A 22,318-nucleotide genomic window follows, 5' to 3' on the forward strand; every position below is an offset into this window, starting at 1 on the left:
TGTGTGATGTGTGCACTTGTTTAGCGGTCCCCCGCCCCCATTATAATGTAGCCGCGGGGCGCGCCCCAGTTTGAAAACCGCTGGAATAATGTGAAAACGATCTTAGGGTTGAAAAAAAACTCAATTATAATCTCCTAATTACTTTATTACATAACTGTGTGTGTGTGTATGTGTGTAAACACGCGCCCGCAGATCGTGCACGGCACACTGTTTGAAAACCGCTGGTATAGGATATCGGTCCGATATCAGATCGGATAGCTATTAATGTGAAATCGCTCTTAGCGCGTTCTCATTCTCACATTATCCGATCCGATATCGGATGTCGGACCGATATCCCATACATTACAGGAGCCACCTTGGATTTTTTCCATTGAAATCCTTCCGATATCCGATACCGGATCGGATAATGTGAAAACGGATTTAGGGTTGTAAAAAAACGAATTCGAATTTCATAATTAGGTACTTTATTACATAAATGAACACATTTACTGCCAGCAACACAAACCTTGCGTCCATCCTTGTACAAAATCATACCTACTGGTATAGGTCGATTCACGAAAGCTGGCACGAATGAAATGAACGAAACTTTGATTGTGTGAGTGACACCTGTATTGGTATACAGTCGTAACTGTCAAGAGCCACCATTTTATTGGTTAATCTGTCACACACATGCATATTTTCATTCAAACATTCGTTCCATTCGTGCCAGCTCTTGTGAATTGAGCTATACCTATACTGATGTGCAAGTGGAAACTTTCCAAAAAAAATTTCTTGGAAATTTCATGAAACTTTCACCAGAAATAAAATAATTTTAAATGGATATAATGGAAAGTTTCAATCTCCATACTAAAATGAGGAAAGTTTCAGATTATTTCCTATCTTGAAAATTTGGCAATTTTTGAATGTTTCCACATTAGTGCCTACTGACAATGAATGTGTGTGTGTGTGTGTGTGTGTGTGTGTGTGTGTGTGTGTGTGTGTGTGTGTGTTTGTGTGTGTGTGTGTGTGTGTGTGTGTGTGTGTGTTATATAAGGCTGGCGGGCGACTCTGGTATCTTGCCGTACTTGGTCCTCTTCCGGTTCCGCTTGGGCCCCGGCTGTCCGTGGTGCACCGTGTTGATGTGGATACGCACACACGAGTTGGTCGTGAACACGCGCCCGCAGATCGAGCACGGCACGCTGTTGCGGAGACCGAGGTGCACCTACAAATAAATAAATAAAATAAAATAAATAAATATTGGGGACACCTTACACAGATCAACTTAGCCCCAAACTAAGCAAAGCTTGTACTATGAGTGCTAAGCGACGATACACATACTTAAATAGATAAATACATACTTATATACATAGAAAACATCCATGACTCTGGAACAAATATCTGTGCTCAACACACAAATAAATGCCCTTACCGGGATTCGAACCCGGGACCGCGGCGTAGCAGGCAGGGTCACTTCACTACCGACTGCGCCAGACCGGTCGTCATGTTTGATAACTGTGTGCGTAGCCGAATGCACAAACGCTCACGATAATATCTCTTTCGTAGCTATCTATCTCTATCGCTCTTGCGTATTGGCGCGACAGAGCCAGACTACATTTTTACGAAAGAGATATTACAGTGAGCGTTTCGTGAATTCTGCTACGCACACTGATGTTGCCCAGGACCGGGAGAAGTGGCGTACAAGAAGAGAGGCCTATGCTCAGGGTGTGTAATGATTGGTATAACTTTTTTTGGTATAGTAACATTTGATATAACAACATTTGGTATGTAATCAAAGGATAATAATACCTCACTTGACATAATTAACATTTGGTATAACCAAAATATAACTAAAAATATATCAAAAAAAGTTATATTGATCGATACGCACCCCTATGCTCAGCAGTGGGCGATAAAGGGCTGATATGATGATGATGAAGCGCTGGTGGCCCAGCGGTAACAGCGTGCGACTTTCAATCCCGAGGTCGCGGGTTCGAACCCCGGCTCCAATGAATTTTTCGGAACTTATGTGCGAAATGTCATTTGATATTTGCCAGTCGCTTTTCGGTGAAGGAAAACATCGTGAGGAAACCGGACTAATTCCAATAACGCAGTAGTATCGCTGTCTTACTCTACCTGTATAGAGACAGAGAGAGACTCACCGCCTTGTGGTGCCGCTTGAGGTTGGACTTGATGCTGAAGGCGCGAGCGGATGCGCCACTGTGTACAACACAGTAGTATCGCTGTCTTACTCTACCTGTATAGAGACAGAGAGAGACTCACCGCCTTGTGGTGCCGCTTGAGGTTGGACTTGATGCTGAAGGCGAGAGCGGATGCGCCACTGTGTACAACGCAGTAGTATCGCTGTCTCACTCTACCTGTATAGAGACAGAGAGAGACTCACCGCCTTGTGGTGGCGCTTGAGGTTGGACTTGATGCTGAAGGCGAGAGCGGATGCGCCACTGTGTACAACGCAGTAGTATCGCTGTCTCACTCTACCTGTATAGAGACAGAGAGAGACTCACCGCCTTGTGGTGCCGCTTGAGGTTGGACTTGATGCTGAAGGCGCGAGCGGATGCGCCACTGTGTACAACGCAGTAGTATCGCTGTCTCACTCTACCTGTATGGGGACAGACAGAGACTCACCGCCTTGTGGTGCCGCTTGAGTTTGGACTTGATGCTGAAGGCGGGAGCGGATGCGCCACTGTGTACAACACAGTAGTATCGCTGTCTTACTCTACCTGTATGGGGACAGACAGAGACTCACCGCCTTGTGGTGGCGCTTGAGGTTGGACTTGATGCTGAAGGCGAGAGCGGATGCGCCACTGTGTACAACACAGTAGTATCGCTGTCTCACTCTACCTGTATGGGGACAGAGAGAGACTCACCGCCTTGTGGTGGCGCTTGAGGTTGGACTTGATGCTGAAGGCGAGAGCGGATGCGCCACTGTGTACAACACAGTAGTATCGCTGTCTCACTCTACCTGTATGGGGACAGACAGAGACTCACCGCCTTGTGGTGCCGCTTGAGGTTGGACTTGATGCTGAAGGCGCGAGCGGATGCGCCACTGTGTACAACACAGTAGTATCGCTGTCTCACTCTACCTGTATGGAGACAGACAGAGACTCACCGCCTTGTGGTGGCGCTTGAGGTTGGACTTGATGCTGAAGGCGAGAGCGGATGCGCCACTGTGTACAACACAGTAGTATCGCTGTCTCACTCTACCTGTATGGTGACAGAGAGAGACTCACCGCCTTGTGGTGCCGCTTGAGTTTGGACTTGATGCTGCGGGAGCGGATGCGCCACTGTGTACAACACAGTAGTATCGCTGTCTTACTCTTCCTGTATGGAGACAGAGAGAGACTCACCGCCTTGTGGTGGCGCTTGAGGTTGGACTTGATGCTGAAGGCGAGCGGGCAGTCGGGGCACTGATGCGGTTTCTCCCCCGTGTGAGACCGGATGTGCCACTGTGTACAACAACAAATTATCATTCAGCAGTTCTCGAAAAGTTTGTACAAAAATTAAGGAAAAAGCATTAATTTATTTGTATAATAAAAATACATTATAATAAAACATCAGGGACATAAAATTATCTTACAATAAAACTAAACTATTAAATCTAAAATTAAACTTAAAATAAAATTAAAATTAAATTAAACTAAATAAATCTAAAATTAAACTAAAGTAAATCTAAAAACGGCCTTCTTCGGTACTATGCCACAGGGGCCGTTTTTAGATTTACTTTAGTTTAATTTTAGATTTATTTAGTTTAATTTAATTTTTATTTTTATTTTATTTTAAGTTTAATTTTAGGAAAAAGTTAAATTTGTATTTTTTTATTGAGCATTTCTTTTTTTTTCTTTTTTTTGGGAATTGTAGGTCAATTGTACTCAGAATCACGAGTACTTTCAGTCTCACTGGGAGACAAAAAGTGTCCCAGTATTTCCATACATTTTTGTTACTTTCCTCTTTTGTTATTTATCATTATTCATTATTCATTATTCTATATTGTATTATTGACATTGGTTATTTTTGATTTGTACTATGTAGTACTAAACCTGTATTTATTTTATTTTTACCAATATGACATTTTAATATTTTTTTGTTCACACTACTTTTTTCCATTTTTATTTGTAATTTTAATTTTATTATTTCTTTTGTAACGATCGTTATACGAATAGTAATATAAGCTGAAATGTAAATTTTAATTGTGTGAAATTTGTATAAACGAGATAAATAAACTAAACTAAACTGTTACCCCATACAACATGTACGGAAAATGGTAATAAAATAAGAAATAATCGTCCGGGACAATTTTTTTTAACTACTAGGATTGAGAAAGCTATTAGTGATTCTGAGTAGAAATAGCATTTTTTTTTCAAAAATATCACATTTCATAAAAGTGGCAAAAAAAAGAAATGCTCTATTCCTTTTTTGTTACCAAAATTTATTTCATGAATTGAGATATTAGTAAGTTTTATTTGGTCATTAAGGTTCTCTAGTATCTATATTTTCTTAATTATAATGTCTAAATTGTATATATCTTACGAAAGTCGATATATACAAGACGAGTCCGTTAGCATTTTTCAAGTTAACTTAAAAGTTAATTGAAATGTTAACTTCGTTAATTAACGATTAACGAGTTAATGCCCAGCTATGTGTAAATAGATGTAAAAAAGTTAAGTACGGTACAAGAAATTTCATTAATCCCTTGGGAGAACGATTTTTCTATAACTCACGCTCCGCCTGCGTGCAATAGCACATTTAAAGTGCGGGTGTGATGAAAATATATTTACTACTTAAGGTAGGTAAATTTTATGCTTTTCCTATTCAGAATCACGAGCCCTTTCGATCTAGGACAAAAAAATTGTCCCAAAATTTTCAATTGTTTTGTTTTGTAACCGCTTACAAAGTGTTTGAAAAATAGTAACGAAGTGGAAAAAACACATTTGAGACGGTTTTTTCCGCCTAGTAGGATGAAAAGGGCTCGTAATTCTAAGTAGGAAAAACATTAAATTTACCTACTTTATAAAAAAAGTTTTTGAATCTTTTTTTGCGAAAATGCCCATGTACTGTAATAGTACATTGTGCAACAAGGGGAGGAAGTTGAATATTACTAACGAGAGTAAGTTAAATCGCGACGATTTAAAGACTCGAGTTAGTAATATTCATACTTCCCGAGTTACACACAATGTTTTTCATCACACTCGCAATGTAAAAAATATGTAAATAGATCTAAAAAAGTTAAGTACGGTACAAGAAATTTCATTAATCCCTTGGGAAAACGATTTTTCTATAACTCACGCTCCGCCTGCGTGCAATAGCACATTTAAAGATGAAAAATACTATAAACAGCTGCTTACATCGAGCGCTCGTTTCGTGGAGAAGCTCTTGGGACACTGGCGGCAGGCGTGCGGCTTCGCAGTCTTGTGGTCTCTCTTGTGGTAGCGGAGCGAGGTTCGACTCTGCAATAACTCATCTAATTATAATATATCAATATATGGACTAGAGATGGGCCGAATATGGACTTTGCCGAATACGAATATTCGGCCGAACATTCGGTTCAGCTCTTACCGAACCGAACATTCAGCCGAACATTCGGTTACGCCATGTTTTTTAAGGGGATTCATTAAAACTATTAAATGATTGATAATCCTTACATATGTATACATAGTTGTCTATGTTTTTATGATTTAGTGGAAAACTAAAACTTAATTAAAACTCTGAATTCTTCTCAACTCATTAACACCGGGTTTTTAACTAAAAAAAAAAATTGTATTTATATTTTGACGCATAGGTTTCTCTTTTTTTGCAGTTCCCTAAAAAGCTTCTAAAATAAGAGCTTATTATCCAATGGAGTACGTAAGATCTTCATTAGTTAATTACTTTGTTTATTCGGTAAATACGAACAATTAAAAACTTGCCGAATATGCCGAATACCGAATATTTACCGAATATTTTTTTTTATTTTTTGACGACCGGTCTGGCGCAGTCGGTAGTGACCCTGCCTGCTACGCCGCGGTCCCGGGTTCGAATCCCGGTAAGGGCATTTATTTGTGTGATGAGCACAGATATTTGTTCCTGAGTCATGGATGTTTTCTATGTATATAAGTATTTATATATTATATATATCGTTGTCTGAGTACCCACAACACAAGCCTTCTTGAGCTTACTGTGGGACTCAGTCGATATGTGTAAGAATGTCCTGTAATATTTATTTATTTATTCGGCCCATCTCTAATATGGACGTAGGGAACAAATCAAATTATTTCATTAAATCTTCTTTGATATGATTTTTTTAAGTAGTAACACTACTATATCGTCACTACTTTAAAAAAATCTCGTATCTCACGCTGCTTCTCAAAGTTAAAACGCAGTAAGTCTATATGCATTCCATACATACTTACTACAATTTTCTTTTCATTGACAGACGAAGATACAAGTTTTTTTTAAAGTAGTAACGATATATAATAGGCTACTCGCCTCCTAGTCAAATGAGCTTCTTTTTAAGAACTGACAAAACGAATTTGAACGACTTGCTAATATGGAATTAATATGAAATCGAATTGAGTGACGTCACGGTCAACTCAGTTACTTTATATATTTCTACTTGAATTATTAAATATAAATTTGATCAAAAATAACTTCTGTCCATGTTGTTTCTTATAATTATCTGATGCTTTACTTCGTGGATGGTATAATATATTTTATTTTGACTACAGTCAAGTTCCCTATTATATTATAAACTGAGTGAGTGAGAGGGGGGAATAGTGGGAGACAGAGGACAGAGAAGGGGGAGAGGGAGACAGAGGAAGAGCGGGAGAGAGGTAGGGAGATAGAGGGAGAGGGGAGAGGGAGACAGAGGAAGAGGGGGAGAGATAGAGGGAGAGGGAGAGAGATGGGGGAGTGGGGAGAGATAGAGGGGGAAGCGATGGGGGAGAGATAGAGAGAGATACCGGCAGTATCCGTCCGCACTGCTCGCACACAAACTGCCCGGGGACTGACGGCTCCCGGTGCATGGTCTGCCGTCCCGCTGCGCTGAAGGGCTGGTTGAGAGAGAGAGAGGGGAGAGAGGGGGGGGTAGAGTGAGAGAGAGAGAGAGAGAGGAAGAGTGGGGGACAGGGGACAGAGGGAGACAGAGAGGACGAGGGGGAGAGTGATGGAGGAGAGGGGGAGGGAAGGGAGAGGGAGAGAGATAGAGGGAGAGGGATGATGGGAGTGGGGAGAGATAGAGGGGGAAGCGATGGGGGGAGGAAGAGGGGGAGAGATAGAGAGAGAGATACCGGCAGTATCCGTCCGCACTGCTCGCACACAAACTGCCCGGGGACTGAAGGTTCCCGGTGCAAAGTCCGTCGTCCCGCCGCGCTGAAGGGCTGGTTGAGATGCTTGCGCCGGTGGTGCAGGTCGTACGCCGCCGCGCTCGCGAATGACGCGTCGCACTGAGAATAAATCATAGATTTAGAATTATTAAACTAGATTGTGTAGTTAGGTCAAAAAGTGGGTCCACATGAGAGGTCATTGTTTGGGCTGGTGTCCCTCTCGCACTTACTGGCAATGTCAACATTATTCAGTGACGTCATCACTGTCATACATTGGGGATACCAGTCAATTTTCAAAGTTACTACCAAATCTACTAATACCCATTTGAACGTATTTTTTAATTATACAAATCTTTGATTTATTGGCATCAAAATAATTACATTATAATTATTTTCCAATTCTTTGAAATATATCGAAACCCTAGTTTGAATAGAACACTAAAATAATATAAGAAGTTATAAAGTCGGATAATATACAGATAAAAATACTACTACTATGGTAACCTCATTAACACTGGCCACACGTGCGAGAGAGACACCAGCCCAAACAATGCCCTCTCATGTGGACCGTTTTCGCTAGTCTGATACGATCACCTTTCTGCCTCAGTGATTAGGTTCAATTTCGCATGGCAAAAAATGTGATTCCGCTGTCCCCTGTAAAGGTCTTTGGAATAAATAAATAAATATTATAGGGCATTCAAATCAAGAGTGAACAGGCATCTTCTGGGCGAGCTCACTCCATCGTAGGCCACGTCTTTGCCTTTGGCTAGTCTGTGGCCAAGAGTAAGCCCGTTTGGGCTGGCAATGCGCCTGTGGCACTCCTTGAGTTGCCTGTGACACTCCTTGAGTTGTCCATAGGTTACGATGACCGCTTTCCATCAGGCGGACCGTATGCTTGTTTGCCACCAACGTAGTATAAAAAAATATAATTAAAAAAAAAACATTCTTCCACAGATTGACTGAGTCCCACGGTAAGCTCAAAAAGGCTTGATTACTCAGACAACTATATACACAACTAGCTTTTGCTCGCGGCTTCCCTCGCGTTAGAAAGAGACAGAAAGTAGCCTATGTCACTCTCAGTCCCTTCAAGTATCTCCACTTCAAAAATCACAACAATTCATCGCTCCGATTTGCCGTGAATGACGGACAAACAAACAGACATACACTTTAATAGTGTAATTATAAGTATGGATATATAAATATGTACTATAATGCTCTAATATACATATTAAACGTCCATGACTCAGGAACAAATAGCTGTGCTCATCACACAAATAAATGCCCTTACCGGAATTCGAACCTGCGAGCAGGCAGGGTCAACCCGCTAGGCCAGACCGGCCGTCAACTAATGTAATATATCGTTACTAAATCGAGTGGCAATACCTACTCAGGACGACATTTTCAATGACATTTACGCACGTATATCAACGACTTTATTTTATTATAGTAAAAAATTTAATACAGAATAATAACCACAAAATTAAAATTTTGAAAAAGCCCCTAACATAGTGGACCGATTTTCATGAAACTTTCAACTTTCAAACAAAAAAACAAATAAATCTAAATCGGTCCATCCGTTCGAGAGCTACGATGCCACAGACAGACAGACGTACAGACACGTCAAATTTATAACACCCCATCGTTTTTGCGTCGGGGTTAAAAACACAACCACAGTATAATAACGAGTACTATCGTACAGTATGGCCACTCCCGCTCCCCGCTGAAAGTGACGCCCACCCCCTCTCGGTTACCTCACAGTTACCGCCTGTCAAAAACGCGAACAGTCGACCTGTCATATTTCACTCATACAAGCATGGTACGCGTTCACCTACACGAGCTTAGACTGTGTGCTAGGAACGCGCCTCTTTCATATATTTGATCGCCAGTGTCAGAGATGTGACACAACTGAAGGGAGTGTTTTAAAAAACCGAAATCTCTCATTGCACGTATTTTATACGAGGTTTAACAGCACATATGGCCATTTTAATTTTTGACACTGTATCGTAGTAAAAATTTAAAAAAAAATTACAGTTTCGGTGGCTGCGATTCCTGTAACTCACCAACAAAGTGTCAGCTGACGTTTATAAGCGTTAATTACTCACAGTCGTCAACCACTATAAGAAGTTCAACTTTTTGACAAGCAGAAACTCCTGCAATCGATGCCATTAGGTTTACAATAAATTTAAAAGCAGAAAAAAACTGCCTCAGCCAGAGACCGTGAGTAGGGTGATGCATATTTTATCAATGTTAAAAAGTTCTATGTCTCACCCCCTCAAATTGTTCTCTGGTACAAAAAAATAATTTTAATTTTTTTTCAGAATTTTTAGTTACATTTTAGGGGTAGCTACCACACGTTGAAAAGTTTGATTCTTCATACAAAATGTTTTTTTTTTAATGTTTTTATGACGAATCATTGTATTCGAGTACCTAAAATTTGATATAACATTACAGTTGAATTTTTTTTATGCATAAAATTCGTGTTTTAGGTGTTCTAAACACTGATTTTAGTGGATTTTATTGACTTGTACCAACAGTACAGGAATAAAAATTATTCTTAATATCAAATATCCTCAAAAACAACTTTAAATACCTTAATGCATTGTTTTAGACAGAAAAAACTAAAAAAATATATATCAAAAAAATCATTTTATATGAAAAATTAAAATTTTCGTTGTGTGGTAGCGACCTCAAAAATTTAACAAAAAATTGTAAAAAAAATTACAATGATTTTTTTAGTACCAGAGAACAATTTGAGAGGGTGTGACATAGAACTTTTTAACTTTGATAAAATATGCATCACCCTAACCGTGAGTTCAAGTACTTTTGAAATTCTAAGCACAATATCGTATCGTGATGATTGACGAAATTTTCGCCAAGCGCGGGCTTTATAGACCGTCTACATATAAAATAACCATTACCACAATACAAAATTTTCATTCTGAAAAACCCCCCACAGTGAAGAACACTCCCGACTAATTCAGGTTTCAGACAAAAAATATCAAAATCGGTTCATCCGTTCGAGAGCTACGATACACAGACAGACACGTCAAACTTATAACACCCCATCATTCTTGCGTCGGGGGTCAAAAAGTAACAAACCAGTGTTTAATCTCTGTCAAACAAGTCTGTCAGTAAATAAGAACAAAGAAAACTATATGCATCCTTTTCTTTAGGGTGCTAGAGAAAAGGATACCTATAGTTTACTTTAAATAAATAAATATTACAGGACATTCTTACACAGATTGACTGAGCCCCACGGTAAGCTCAAGAAGGCTTGTGTTGTGGGTACTCAGACAACGATATATATAATATACAAATATATACATAGAAAACATCCATGACTCAGGAACAAATATCTGTGCTCATCACACAAATAAATGCCCTTACCAAGATTCGAACCCGGGACCGCGCGGGTACTTTGTTCTTATTTACTGACAAACTTGTTTGACAGAGTATAAACTATACCTCTTCACACCGATGTGAGTCAGCGGGGTGCATCTCCGCGATGTGTTTGCTTAGCGCCGTCTCGCTCGCACAGTTCTCTCCGCACTGCTCGCACGGATTCAAAGCCCCGTGGTCGCCGGCGGCCGCCGCGTGTCTGCTCAGCGCTTCCATGTTCAGGAACGTGGCTGAACATATCTCACACTTATACTGCTCCGGTTTGCTCTAGAAAAATAATATGGATGACAACTACATAAAAAACCGGCCAAGAGCGTGTCGGGCCACGCTCAGTGTAGGGTTCCGTAGTTTTCCGTATTTTTCTCAAAAACTACTGAACCTATCAAGTCCAAAACAATTTTCCTAGAAAGTCTTTATAAAGTTCTACTTTTGTGATTTTTGTCATATTTTTTAATCATATGGTTTTTGTCATAGTTAGAGGGAGGGGGGGGGACGCACTTTTTTTCCTTTAGAAGCGATTATTTCCGAAAATATTAATATTATCAAAAAACGATCTTAGTAAACCCTTATTCTTGATTGATATACATATTGGTACCAAATTTCAGCTTTCTAGTGCTAACGGTTACTGAGATTATCCGCGGACGGACGGACGGACGGACGGACGGACAGACAGACAGACATGGCGAAACTATAAGGGTTCCTAGTTGACTACGGAACCCTAAAAATGGCATTCTGTTTAGTCCATCACTTAGATTGTCCAAAAATACTACATACATACATACAATCACGCCTGTATCCCATAAAGGGGTAGGCAGAACACATGAAACTACTAAAGCTTCAGTGCCACTCTTGGCAAATAAGGGGTTGAAAGAAAACGAAACTGTGACATTGCAGTGACAGGTTGCCAGCCTCTCGCCTACGCCACAATTTAACCCATATCCCACAGTCGCCTTCTACGACACCCACGGGAAGAAAGGGGGTGGTGAAATTCTTAACCCGTCACCACACAGGCAAGTTCGTCCAATAACCTAACCACAAAATTAAAATTTTGAAAAAAAAAAACCCTCGACTGCGACAGGGTATCATGTACCTCCTACTTTACAAATAACAACTATGTATTGTAATAATGTACCTGATAAAGCAAATAAATGAAACTGAAACATACATTTTCATGAAATATGGCTAAGAACACTCCCGACTAACTCAGCTTTCAGACAAAAAAAAACTAAATCTAAATCGGTTCATCCGTTCGGGAGCTACAATGCCACAGACAGACACAAGCACAGACAGACAGACAGACAAACAGACAGACAGACAGACAGACAGACGGACAGACAGACAGGCAGACAGACACGTCAAACTTATAACACCCCTTCGTTTTTGCGTCGGGGGTTAAAAATACTGAACACATATTTTTCGCTTTTTCTAATTAATGAAAAAATACAAAGCATCAAACATGTGTTGTTTGATGCTGACACACAAGGTTCAGATTTTTCTATGACGAAAATATCGAACTTTCGAAAAGTCTTAGTAGGAGGTAGGGCATAGCGAATGATATTCCGCTTTGTGTGGTAGGGCACAGCACAGCGGATATCATCTCGCTCGAATCTAGAGCAGAGCCCGACTGGGGTAGTACCTCCGCCTTACAGAAGACCGCAGCCAAATAGCACTAGACCCTACTCATAGTGTTGTGTTCCTGTCGGTGAGTAAGGCTGCCAGAGCTCAACGAGGGTGCGGTGTGCTGATGACGGGAGGACTTACGGAACTAACTTGTTCCGTTTATTGTCCTTTGAGTCGTCGGCAACCCGAACCCTCCTTGGAACCTGTACACTCCTTTTTGCTGTGTACTTAACACAGCAAAAGGGAATGTACAAGTTTCTAATGGGGTGGCAACGCGCATGTGACACTGTTTGAGTTGCAGGCGTCCATAGGTTACGGTGACCGCTTTACATCAGGCGGGCCGTATACTTGTTTGCCACCGACGTAGTATTAAAAAAAAAAAGTCTTCATCGGTACATCAATACGCCGAGCTCTTACTGCAGAAACCTGTACAACCTGCGTGTTTCCGCTTCTTGTGCATCTTGAGACCCATGTATGCGATGCCAGGCTACGTAGCCAAGTGCACTTAAACACTTACGATAATATCGTTATCGTAGGTAGCTATCTCTGTCGCTTTTCCGTATTAGCATAGATTAATTAAATAAAGAAAGATTGGTAACTCAGTACATCGTGTAGCGACCTACTTAACGCGAGTTATCGTCGCTGGTACCTCTTAGTTTTCGAGTTATTTACAGATGGCGCTGTTTTCAATGTTGAAAAGTGCCACCTAGTGAGATAATAATTAATTACATTGCCGAGTAACCACATCTGAATATGATTCAATATTTTGAGCCGGCGGCACCTCGTTTTTTGGCTTAGGGGTTAGAGTATCTGACTTGCATTTTTGAGATCTCAGGTTCGAGACCCAGCTCCGGTTTTTTTTTTAATGTGTTTAAAAAGAATTATGTTGTTGTTTTTCGCTTTTTTTTTTCTAGTTGAATATTAGAAAAATAAGTATGATGTGAAGTTGAATCATAGAAAAGTAAGTATGAATTGTTCGCGCCTACTTGTTGTGTGTTTATAACCCATAGGCCCATAGGGAGGTACCTATCTACCTACTCTACTCTCCAATCACTTATGTGACGTTGTCTCTTTCCAAAGACCGATGTGCAAGTTTTATCGCCCTTTACTATATTTATATAAATTTATCGGTACCCATAAGTATTAAAAATCTTTATTTAGGCACCTACAGCTATACAGTCAAGGAATTTGATTCCCTGCCCATTTAATTGAATCGTTGTTAGAAATACGTATATAATATTTTATTTTATTCCATATATATCTTTGGTTATACTTACCTAGTATTGAAATGTCAAATTACTTAGCACTGTTTTTGACATTTCAAATTAACTCGACCAAATTATGTAGGTTGCTTATAGGCGTGTCGTCCGAAACTAAACACGTGTTTCTAATTTAGTAGCGTTGCTAATGTTTTATGCATCAACATCATCAAAGCAACGTCTTCATCTAGCTAGATCTTATGGTGAGTTTTCTGTACTACATATATTAAACCTTAATCCGTTTTCACGTTATCCGATCCGATATTGGATGTCGGAAGGATCCTTTTCTCTAGCACCCTAAAGAAAAGGATGCATATAGTTTTCTTTGTTCTTATTTACTGACAGACTTGGTTGACAGAGATTATGTCATAATTTTGAAGTAAAGCGTAACATGCAGTGTTGCCACCGCGATTTTGAAGATAGACTGATGTCTGACTGATGCCAAAAATATGCTAAAATGTCACCTAAAAAAGACAAAGACGCTAGAATATATAAATAAATTTGTGTGTAAGTTTATAATGTCATTAATGCATAGTATGCAGAAAAATACACTTGATTACTTGACTGTTAGGGCTAATGATGTTAAGTTAGTTCCGTAAGTCGTCCCGTCACCAGCACACCGCACCCTCGTTGAGCTTTGGCAGCCTTACTCACCGGCAGGAACACAACACTACGAGTAGGGTCTAGTGCTATTTGGCTGCGGTCTTCTGTAAGGCGGAGGTACTACCCCAGTTGGGCTCTGCTCTAGAGACACAAAGCGGAATATCATTCGCTATGCCCTACCTCCTCCTGAAATGTATTCTATATATATCTATCTATTCTATCTATCTATATCTATTGGGTTGGTAAGAAAGTAATGAGCGATCGATTGAATTCCACATAAAATTTTTGAGAGAGTTCTAGAATCTTCTATGGTCGAAAGTATATAAACGGCGAGTCGCACAGTTTCTCGTCAGTCAATCACTAGCTGTCGCCGAGCTAATATAAGGAAGAAAATGGACGAATTAAAAGTGCATGTAAGGCATTGCTTACTATATGAATTTCAGTCTGGCCATTCAGCCGCCGAAGCAGTGCGTAATATATGTCAGCGTCTTGCTCCTGAAGTTGTGTCTGAGGCCACGGCGAAACGATGGTTCCAGCGGTTTCGTAGTGGCGACTTTTCATTATCAGATCAACCTAAGTCTGGTCGACCGGTGAAGATTGATGTAGCCAAATTAAAAACCTTAATTGAAGGAGACCCGAGGCTAACGAGTCGTACTATTGCTACCGAGTTAGGCTGCTCTCATGTCACCATAGAAACACATTTACACGAGTTGGGAAAAAACTACAAATACAGTGTTTGGATACCGCACGAACTTGATAGAGATCAACTAAACCGCCGTGCCGATATCTGCATACAACTTCTGTCTTTTCGCCGCATATTCAACTGGTTGGACCATCTTATCACTGGAGATGAAAAATGGGTCTTATATATAAATCACACACGCAAACGTCAGTGGCTAGCTCCAAACGAAAAAGGAATAGAGGCACCAAAAACAGAGCCTCACCCGAAAAAAGTTATGCTGTCCGTTTGGTGGGATATTCATGGTATTATTCACTGGGAACTCCTACCAAGTGAAATGACTGTTACCGCATCAATATACTGTAATCAGCTTGAAAATTTAAACCAAAAAATCTGTCAGAATCGTCCACAGCATGCTAAAGTTTTTTCTTACACGACAATGCTCGCCCACACATTGCAAAAGTGACTCGGCTAAAGCTATTGGAGCTAGGTTGGAAAGTGATACCTCATCCACCGTACTCTCCAGACTTGGCACCTACGGATTACGCATTGTTCAGATCGCTAAGCAATGCCTTGAATGAAAAAAAGTTCGATGATCAAGCCCATCTACGACAGTACATAGCTGAGTTTTTTGAATCTAAACCTAAGAACTTCTTCGCCGATGCTATTCATTCTTTACCAGAACGATGGAGACAAGTAGTAGATAACGAAGGCCGTTATATTTTTGATAAATGATTAAAATAATAAATTAAATAAAAATTTCAATATTGGTTATGATTGGCTCATTACTTTCTTACCAACCCAATATATAATATAAAGCTACAACCCGACTGACATTTTTCAAAAAATGGGCAGAAGGAGTTTTCGCAGGTGGCAGTGTTTGGTGTGGTCGTATAGAGGTTGGTCCTGCGACCCCGGATAGATCAGACCGTCGGTCTACCGGTTCCGGGTAAAAAAATGTTGGACGGCCTGGCCAATCGGCTGGAGTTAGCCGGGGAGTGTTCGACCAAATGTCATAGAGGACCCTAGGCAGTTTTTGACGCCGCCATTTTTTTTTCAAAATGGCCGACTTTTTTTTTTATGATTTTTCAAGTTTGTCGTAGAGAGCTCAAATTTTGGTCATAGAATCTCCAAGTGGCCTTGATTCGAATGAAATAAAAACAAATTGAAAAATGCTACAAATGTGGGAAAACTGGCCACTTTTATTTTGTATGGCAACTTTTAAACCGTAAGAGATAGCCGGGGGGGTGCTCGACCAAATGTCATACAAGTATCCGAGTAGAAAAAAGTTGCATTAAAAAAATTCAAAATGGCCGACTTTTTTTTTTTTAATTTCAAAATGGTCCTAGCGCGCTGAGATTTGGCACACGGGTGGAAAGTAGTCCCAAGATTTATATTCAAAAAGAAAATTTTGAAAAATTCAAAATGGCGGCCTTTGAGGGCCAATTGAAATTTGTATGGAAGTTTTTTTTTTAATCGCCATAGCTCCGTAACGGTACAAAGAAGTGAAAAGTGCTCGAACAAATGTTATACCGTCATCCAAGGTCCATAGCATGGCGTTTAAAAAAAATCAAAATGGCCGACTTTTTTTTTTTGAAAAATTTCAAAACGGTCTGAGCGCGCTGAAATTTTGCACACGGGTGGACAGCCGCCCTTAGATTAGTATACAATAAGAAAATTTTGAAAAATTCAAAATGGCGCCCTTTAAAGGCCAATTGAAATTTGTATGGAGGTCTTTTTTTTTAATCCCCATAGATCCGTAACGGTAGGAAAAAGCTTAAAAGTGCTGATCGGCTCGCCGGCGGATCGGGAAGTTGGAGTTTAAACACGACCCAATAGTAAAAGTGTCTTAGAGAAGCGAAACGACGGGATTGGGTCGTGTTTAAGCTCCAACTTCCCTACAACCCCCACAGTAACTACGCGGAGGGCCGAAGGCCCGGAGCGTGTCTTACAAGCTCCCAAGCACGCGAGGCCGCAGGCCGAGCTGCGGGCAGAGAGTGCTCCCAAGCACTCAAAGGCTAAAGCAAAAAAGCAAATAAGCAAAGCAAAAAAACAAAAAAGCATAGCTCAAAAACAAAAAGCAAAGAAACAAAAAAGCAAAGCACAAAAACAAAAAAGCAAAGCACAAAAGCCCAAAAAGAACACCGCGGGGCCCTCGGGCCCCGCTCACCTTTAAAAAACTAGTATAAATACTAAAAACACTAATACAGTAAGCTGTGACCAAAATAAATAAACCGTCTTGCGTAGCCAAAACCACGATACATCACACGCGATGCATCACATCAAGTGCAAAGACGTCTTTCAAACCCGCGCGCTTCATCTGCATTGCGTATAGTTCAAAAACTACTCAACGGATTTAAATGATTTTTGTTTTATTTTGCAGATGACATTATCAGGTTTTATTTTAATAAATAAAAATGTGACCATATCTTAGAAAATTTACTAGTCAATTTCATGAGATTGATTTTTTAAGTTTCACATTTTTCGGCCGCCGTCTTTTATTTTATCAATGATTTTGATTTTTATATGAATAAACTTTTCAATGAAAACTGATAGACATCCCAATCATTAAAATCAGTGCAGCCGTTGTGATTCCATAAATTTTTACATCACGTGCAAAAACGTCTTTCAAATCCGCGCGTTCCTTTGAAACGAGTATATATAGATCAAAAACTACTTAACGGATTTTCATTATTATTTGAATATATAAAAATGTGGCCATATCATAGAAAATGAAAATTTCACTAGAAAGAAAAAAAAGTTTGAAAATTTTATATTTTTCTTATTATTCGCCCGCCATCTTTAATTTTTTAGTGTTGTGTTCCTGTCGGTGAGTAAGGCTGACAGAGCTTAATGAGGGTGCGGTGTGCTGATGACGGGAGGACTTACGGAACTGACTTATTTCGTCTATTGTCCTTTGAGTCGTCGGCAAACCGAACCCTCCTTAGAACTTGTACACTCCTTTTTACTGTGTACTTAAAACAGGAAAAGGGAATGTACAAGTTTCTAATGGGGTGGCAACGCTCATGTGACACTCTTTGAGTTGCAGGCGTCCATAGGTTACGGTGACCGCTTTCCATCAAGCGAGTCGTACGTTTGTTTGCCACCGACGTAGTATAAAAAAAATAAGCGTTTTAATACAAACTGATTGACACCCCAACCATCAAAATCGGTGCAGCCGTTGTGATTCTATAAATTTTTAAAAATACGAAATATAGAAAATGTCCGCCATCTTGAATTCTAGTGGATGAAAATTGTGTTTCCTCGGAAGAAATCATTTATATTGGTCCCTAGTATCACTGTACAAAGTTGCTTGCTTTTTGCATAAAGTGCAGCTTTTTTGACCACAATTTCGTTTCGCCGTAAGCCTTATATCTCTTTTCGTTTTTGTTTCACTATTGATAGCTAGCCAAGGCGCGTCATAATTTTGTCTGTGACAAGAAGTGAGAGGAATAGTTCCCGTCATAGTTATCATTGTTATCAACAAACAATATTTCTTTAATCTTCACAAAACATTAAACTATTTGTTATAAGGGCCCGCGCAGACGGGCGACAAAGTCACTCGACGACTTTTTTGTCTCTGTCGTAACTCCTTGCGACAATTTCAAAGGTGCGCACACGGGAACGACAGCGATGCAACCACAGACTACTATGAAGATACTACGGACGCAACTTTTTCTTTTTTCATGAAATTAAGAGCCTACCCAAAAAACATTTTTGGTACTTCAGAATAAGTGTTTAAAAGTTTTGATGAACTCGTTAGAATTTTACAACCCGGCATCGTTTTCCTCAATATTGTAGGACTATTCTTTTAAATTCTTGTCATATAAAGTCGGTCTTACCTCTACTTCTGAAGAATTGAAATTAAACGACAGGTATCAATGTCGACTTCAACAATCGGCATTTAAAATTATATTTTTTTCGAATAATAACATACGTTCGCCCAGGCGGTTGAGTGATAACTGTCAAAATGACAACCGACCGGCGACTATTTTGTCACCGTGTGCGCACTTGCATTGAAACATTATAGAGAATGAGACAGTTACGTCGCAGGCTTGTCGTCACTCGTCGAACCCGCAGACAAAAAGGTTGCGTCGCAACGTGTGCGCACTTTCATACTAGCCCATAGACCGATCTCCGCAGACAAAAAAATTGAGTCACCCGTCTGTGCGGGCCCTAACGCATACTTTGCAATTCGCAGGAGATACCAACGCCTGGACTGGCAACACCGACCGGGTTAAACGTCAAATTCAAGCTTCGTGCTTATATCATTTCAATAATGTGTTATAAATATTAAAAATCTAAAATATAAGGAATTACAGTGATGTATCGTATTTTAATTAAAATGAGAAAGTGTTATCATAAGTTTTCATGCAGCCTAAGAAGCCAAATATTGACGAAAAAACTACGCCAACCGTCAACGGAGTAGCGTTCAAGATTTAAAATAAATTATAATTAATTAGCGTTTTTTACAGATGGGTATAGCTTACTTAATATTTAAGTGTAGTTTTTCAGATTATTTGTCTAGAACTAGTAACTGTCATAGGTTATTTTTGTGTTTTCTGTTTGTAAACATTTGAAGTACATAATAGTATTTTAACTTCCATATTTACATTTTCTTTGTTAAACCAACTCGAGATAATAAAACCTTACTCACTGCTATCCCGTGTAACTTGCAACAAAGTGAATTACAAAGTTTGTTATATGAAATCTTGTTAACAAATCAAGGCTGTGGTTCCATATTCTTGTATCTTAATCACATTATATCCTGTTATAAGCCCTATTTAATATATTTTAACAATACATTTAGGCTTCAATATCTCACATGATGAATAATGTTACAGAACAAACTAGCAAGGTTACAACACACCGGGATGTGATGGTGGCTAGAATGAAACAAACACAAGCCTCAAAAATCAGCAATCAGCCAACCAAGATGTCAAGTAACACAAGCCTCAAAAATCAGCAATCAGCCAACCAAGATGTCAAGTATGAAGACCTGCAAGGACAACGGGATGACCTCTAGGCAGTCATTGATCGGTTCCAGCAATGCCAAGAGATACATGAGCAGGCATTACAACGCATCCGGGACCTCGAGCAGCAACTGCAGGAGTCGGATTCAAAATGGTATTGCAAGTATTGCTCCGGGAACTCCGCTCTGGCTGAAAACAATTTAAGTATATTTGCTGAATATAATATATTTGATTTAGATGTGGTTCATGACAGTGCATCATGCTCCCCAATGAAAGGCCCTGTAGATTTAAAACAGTCTGTGCACATAGAGGGCGGCAGTGATCCCAGAGTGACGTTGAAAGGGTCAAATAAAATTAAAAAATATCTAAAGCTAAGCAAATTCAAAATACATCAAAATGTAACAGCTGCCTTAAGCGATGAGCTTCTAAACTGTCAATACCAACTTGACCTGACAGCACAGGAGTTGAACCATCGCTCCGATGAATTTCACAAATTAGAATTGAAACTAAAAGACCTGAATAATAGGTATGAACTGACAAGTAAAGCATTACACGAGTACTTCTTTTGTGAATAACGTTCTAGATCCATCGAGCGTGTACCCTGTGTGCATGGACTCGCCTGCGCCCGCTTGTTCGAGCCGCGCCCGAGCCGGCTTAGCCCCGCTCCCACAAGCCCGCGCCGTGCGCCGTCGCGCCGGCTCCGTCGCCGTCGAGCCTTCTGCAGCTGGCGCTGTCGCGGCTGGCCGCCGAGCCTCCTGCAGCTGGCGCTGTCGCGGCTGATCGCCGAGCCTTCTGCAGCTGGCGCTGTCGTGGCTGATCGCCGAGCCTGAGCCTCGGCCGCCGGCCCCCCGCCGCCGCTCCGCCCCGCGGCGGCATTATATATTTTTTTTTCTTTAGTTGAGACATCAAGAGTCTTTTAAAACTCTAAAGTTATTTTAGTTATTTTTTATTTGTATCAGTTCGTTTTTTTTTTCTTCATCATGTATATTTTTTTTATTTTTTTAGATATACCTTGACACTTCGAGACTCTATACAGTATCTCTAACATCTCTTATTAAGCATAGTAGCTTTGTACTTTGTATAATTTATTGAAATTAATTTCCATAGAGCAGTCTGTTAATATTTTCTTTATGAATACTTTTGCATGTGTATTTTGAAAAAAAGTGGCTGAGGCGTAGGGTTAAAGCCGGCGTAGCTTTATTTGACGTTCATATCATTGTAATATGCCTACTTGGAAATAGTGCATTACGATACAAGTGCGTAAAAATCGACACGAGTTACGAATTTCCTTTTCGCACGTGTATCGTACGACGTTTTTCAGTACAGATGGCCCTCTGAAGTTTAGACCTGACATATACTCGTAATGAACCACTTCTCGCACTAGTGCGTAAAAAAAAAACACCATCTGTACTGAAAATAAATATTTCAATGCATTTCAACACTTAGCATGATAATTAAGAAACTTTTCAAAGAATTTAATTAATAAAATTGACTTATAAATATATTGTTTTATTCCACATTCATATATTAAAAAAAATCGATGATGAAATGATGAATGTTGATCATAAATTAGCCGCAAATCGTACAACTTCTGTCTTATTCTGATAATAGTGCCATCTGACTCTGTCGTGCTGATATATGTAGCTGTTTGTGGTAAAACATTTTTATAGTAATAAAAATAAAATAATCTGAAAGTAATACTTCCGTCTTAGTGCGTTTTCACATTATACGATCCGATATCGGATGCAGGACCGATATCCCATATATTTAAGCCGCCATTTTTGATTTTCGCCTTTGAAATCCTTCCTGACATCCGCACTTAGGGTTGTAATATTTTACGTAGCATATTTTGCCTATTCTGGGATGTACGTCCAAGATAATTTAGAATAATCGTTAAAACTTGTGCAAAAAAAAAAAACAAATACTAATGATAATGAATGTGCATATTGAGAGTCAAGAGTATTGTACGCCAAATTCTGGCAGATTGTGATGTTACAAAATACTAACCCTATCATCAATTCATCATTTATAAAGTCGCCGTCAATAGAATTTGTGAACAATGTAAACAAACCTTGTACGTTGTCAAAATGTCTTTAATTTTCATTCTAACTCATCAGATACTGGCTAAATCCAACCTTTGAAATAATAAAATTGTGCTAAAATATTGATATTTTGTATAATGGTTTGTTTACATTGTTGGCAATTTCTATTGACAGCGATTTTAACTACTCACATTCGAACAATAGATAAATTGAATTTAAAACTTATCTTCAATATGCCAACTTTGTTTAGCATGCAGTGTTGTGCATCTTGCATACGCGCCATCTACCGGATTATAATGTTTGCTATTAGTCATCAAACGTACAAAACACTTCCCATGAATTGAATCTGATTCAAGTACCCGATTGGTAAAAAATGACTTAATTGTTTTTGTTAATTTCGGTGTTATATAGTGATAATGTTGTACGATCATGTTCCAAATTTTGAAAT

The 22,318-nt window shown here is 39.6% G+C and overlaps 1 protein-coding gene across 2 annotated transcripts in view; it reads right to left on the reverse strand.

The window, feature by feature from the left end:
- Nucleotides 1-735: 735 nt before the first annotated feature.
- LOC125239555 (zinc finger protein 883-like) overlaps nt 736-22,318 on the reverse strand; it is a 37,697-nt gene continuing 16,114 nt past the window's right edge. For both annotated transcript variants that reach the window (XM_048147182.1, XM_048147181.1), the window contains exons 8-12: nt 10,761-10,961; nt 7,260-7,415; nt 5,340-5,441; nt 3,345-3,443; nt 736-1,201 (exon numbers count right to left, since the gene is read on the reverse strand). In XM_048147182.1, coding sequence (XP_048003139.1) covers nt 1,025-1,201; nt 3,345-3,443; nt 5,340-5,441; nt 7,260-7,415; nt 10,761-10,961 — 735 coding nt within the window. In that variant the 3' untranslated portion in view covers nt 736-1,024. The remainder of the gene's footprint in view (nt 1,202-3,344; nt 3,444-5,339; nt 5,442-7,259; nt 7,416-10,760; nt 10,962-22,318) is intronic.

Source organism: Leguminivora glycinivorella, chromosome 25, assembly GCF_023078275.1.
Source record: "Leguminivora glycinivorella isolate SPB_JAAS2020 chromosome 25, LegGlyc_1.1, whole genome shotgun sequence".
NCBI classification, from domain to species: Eukaryota; Metazoa; Arthropoda; class Insecta; order Lepidoptera; family Tortricidae; genus Leguminivora; species Leguminivora glycinivorella.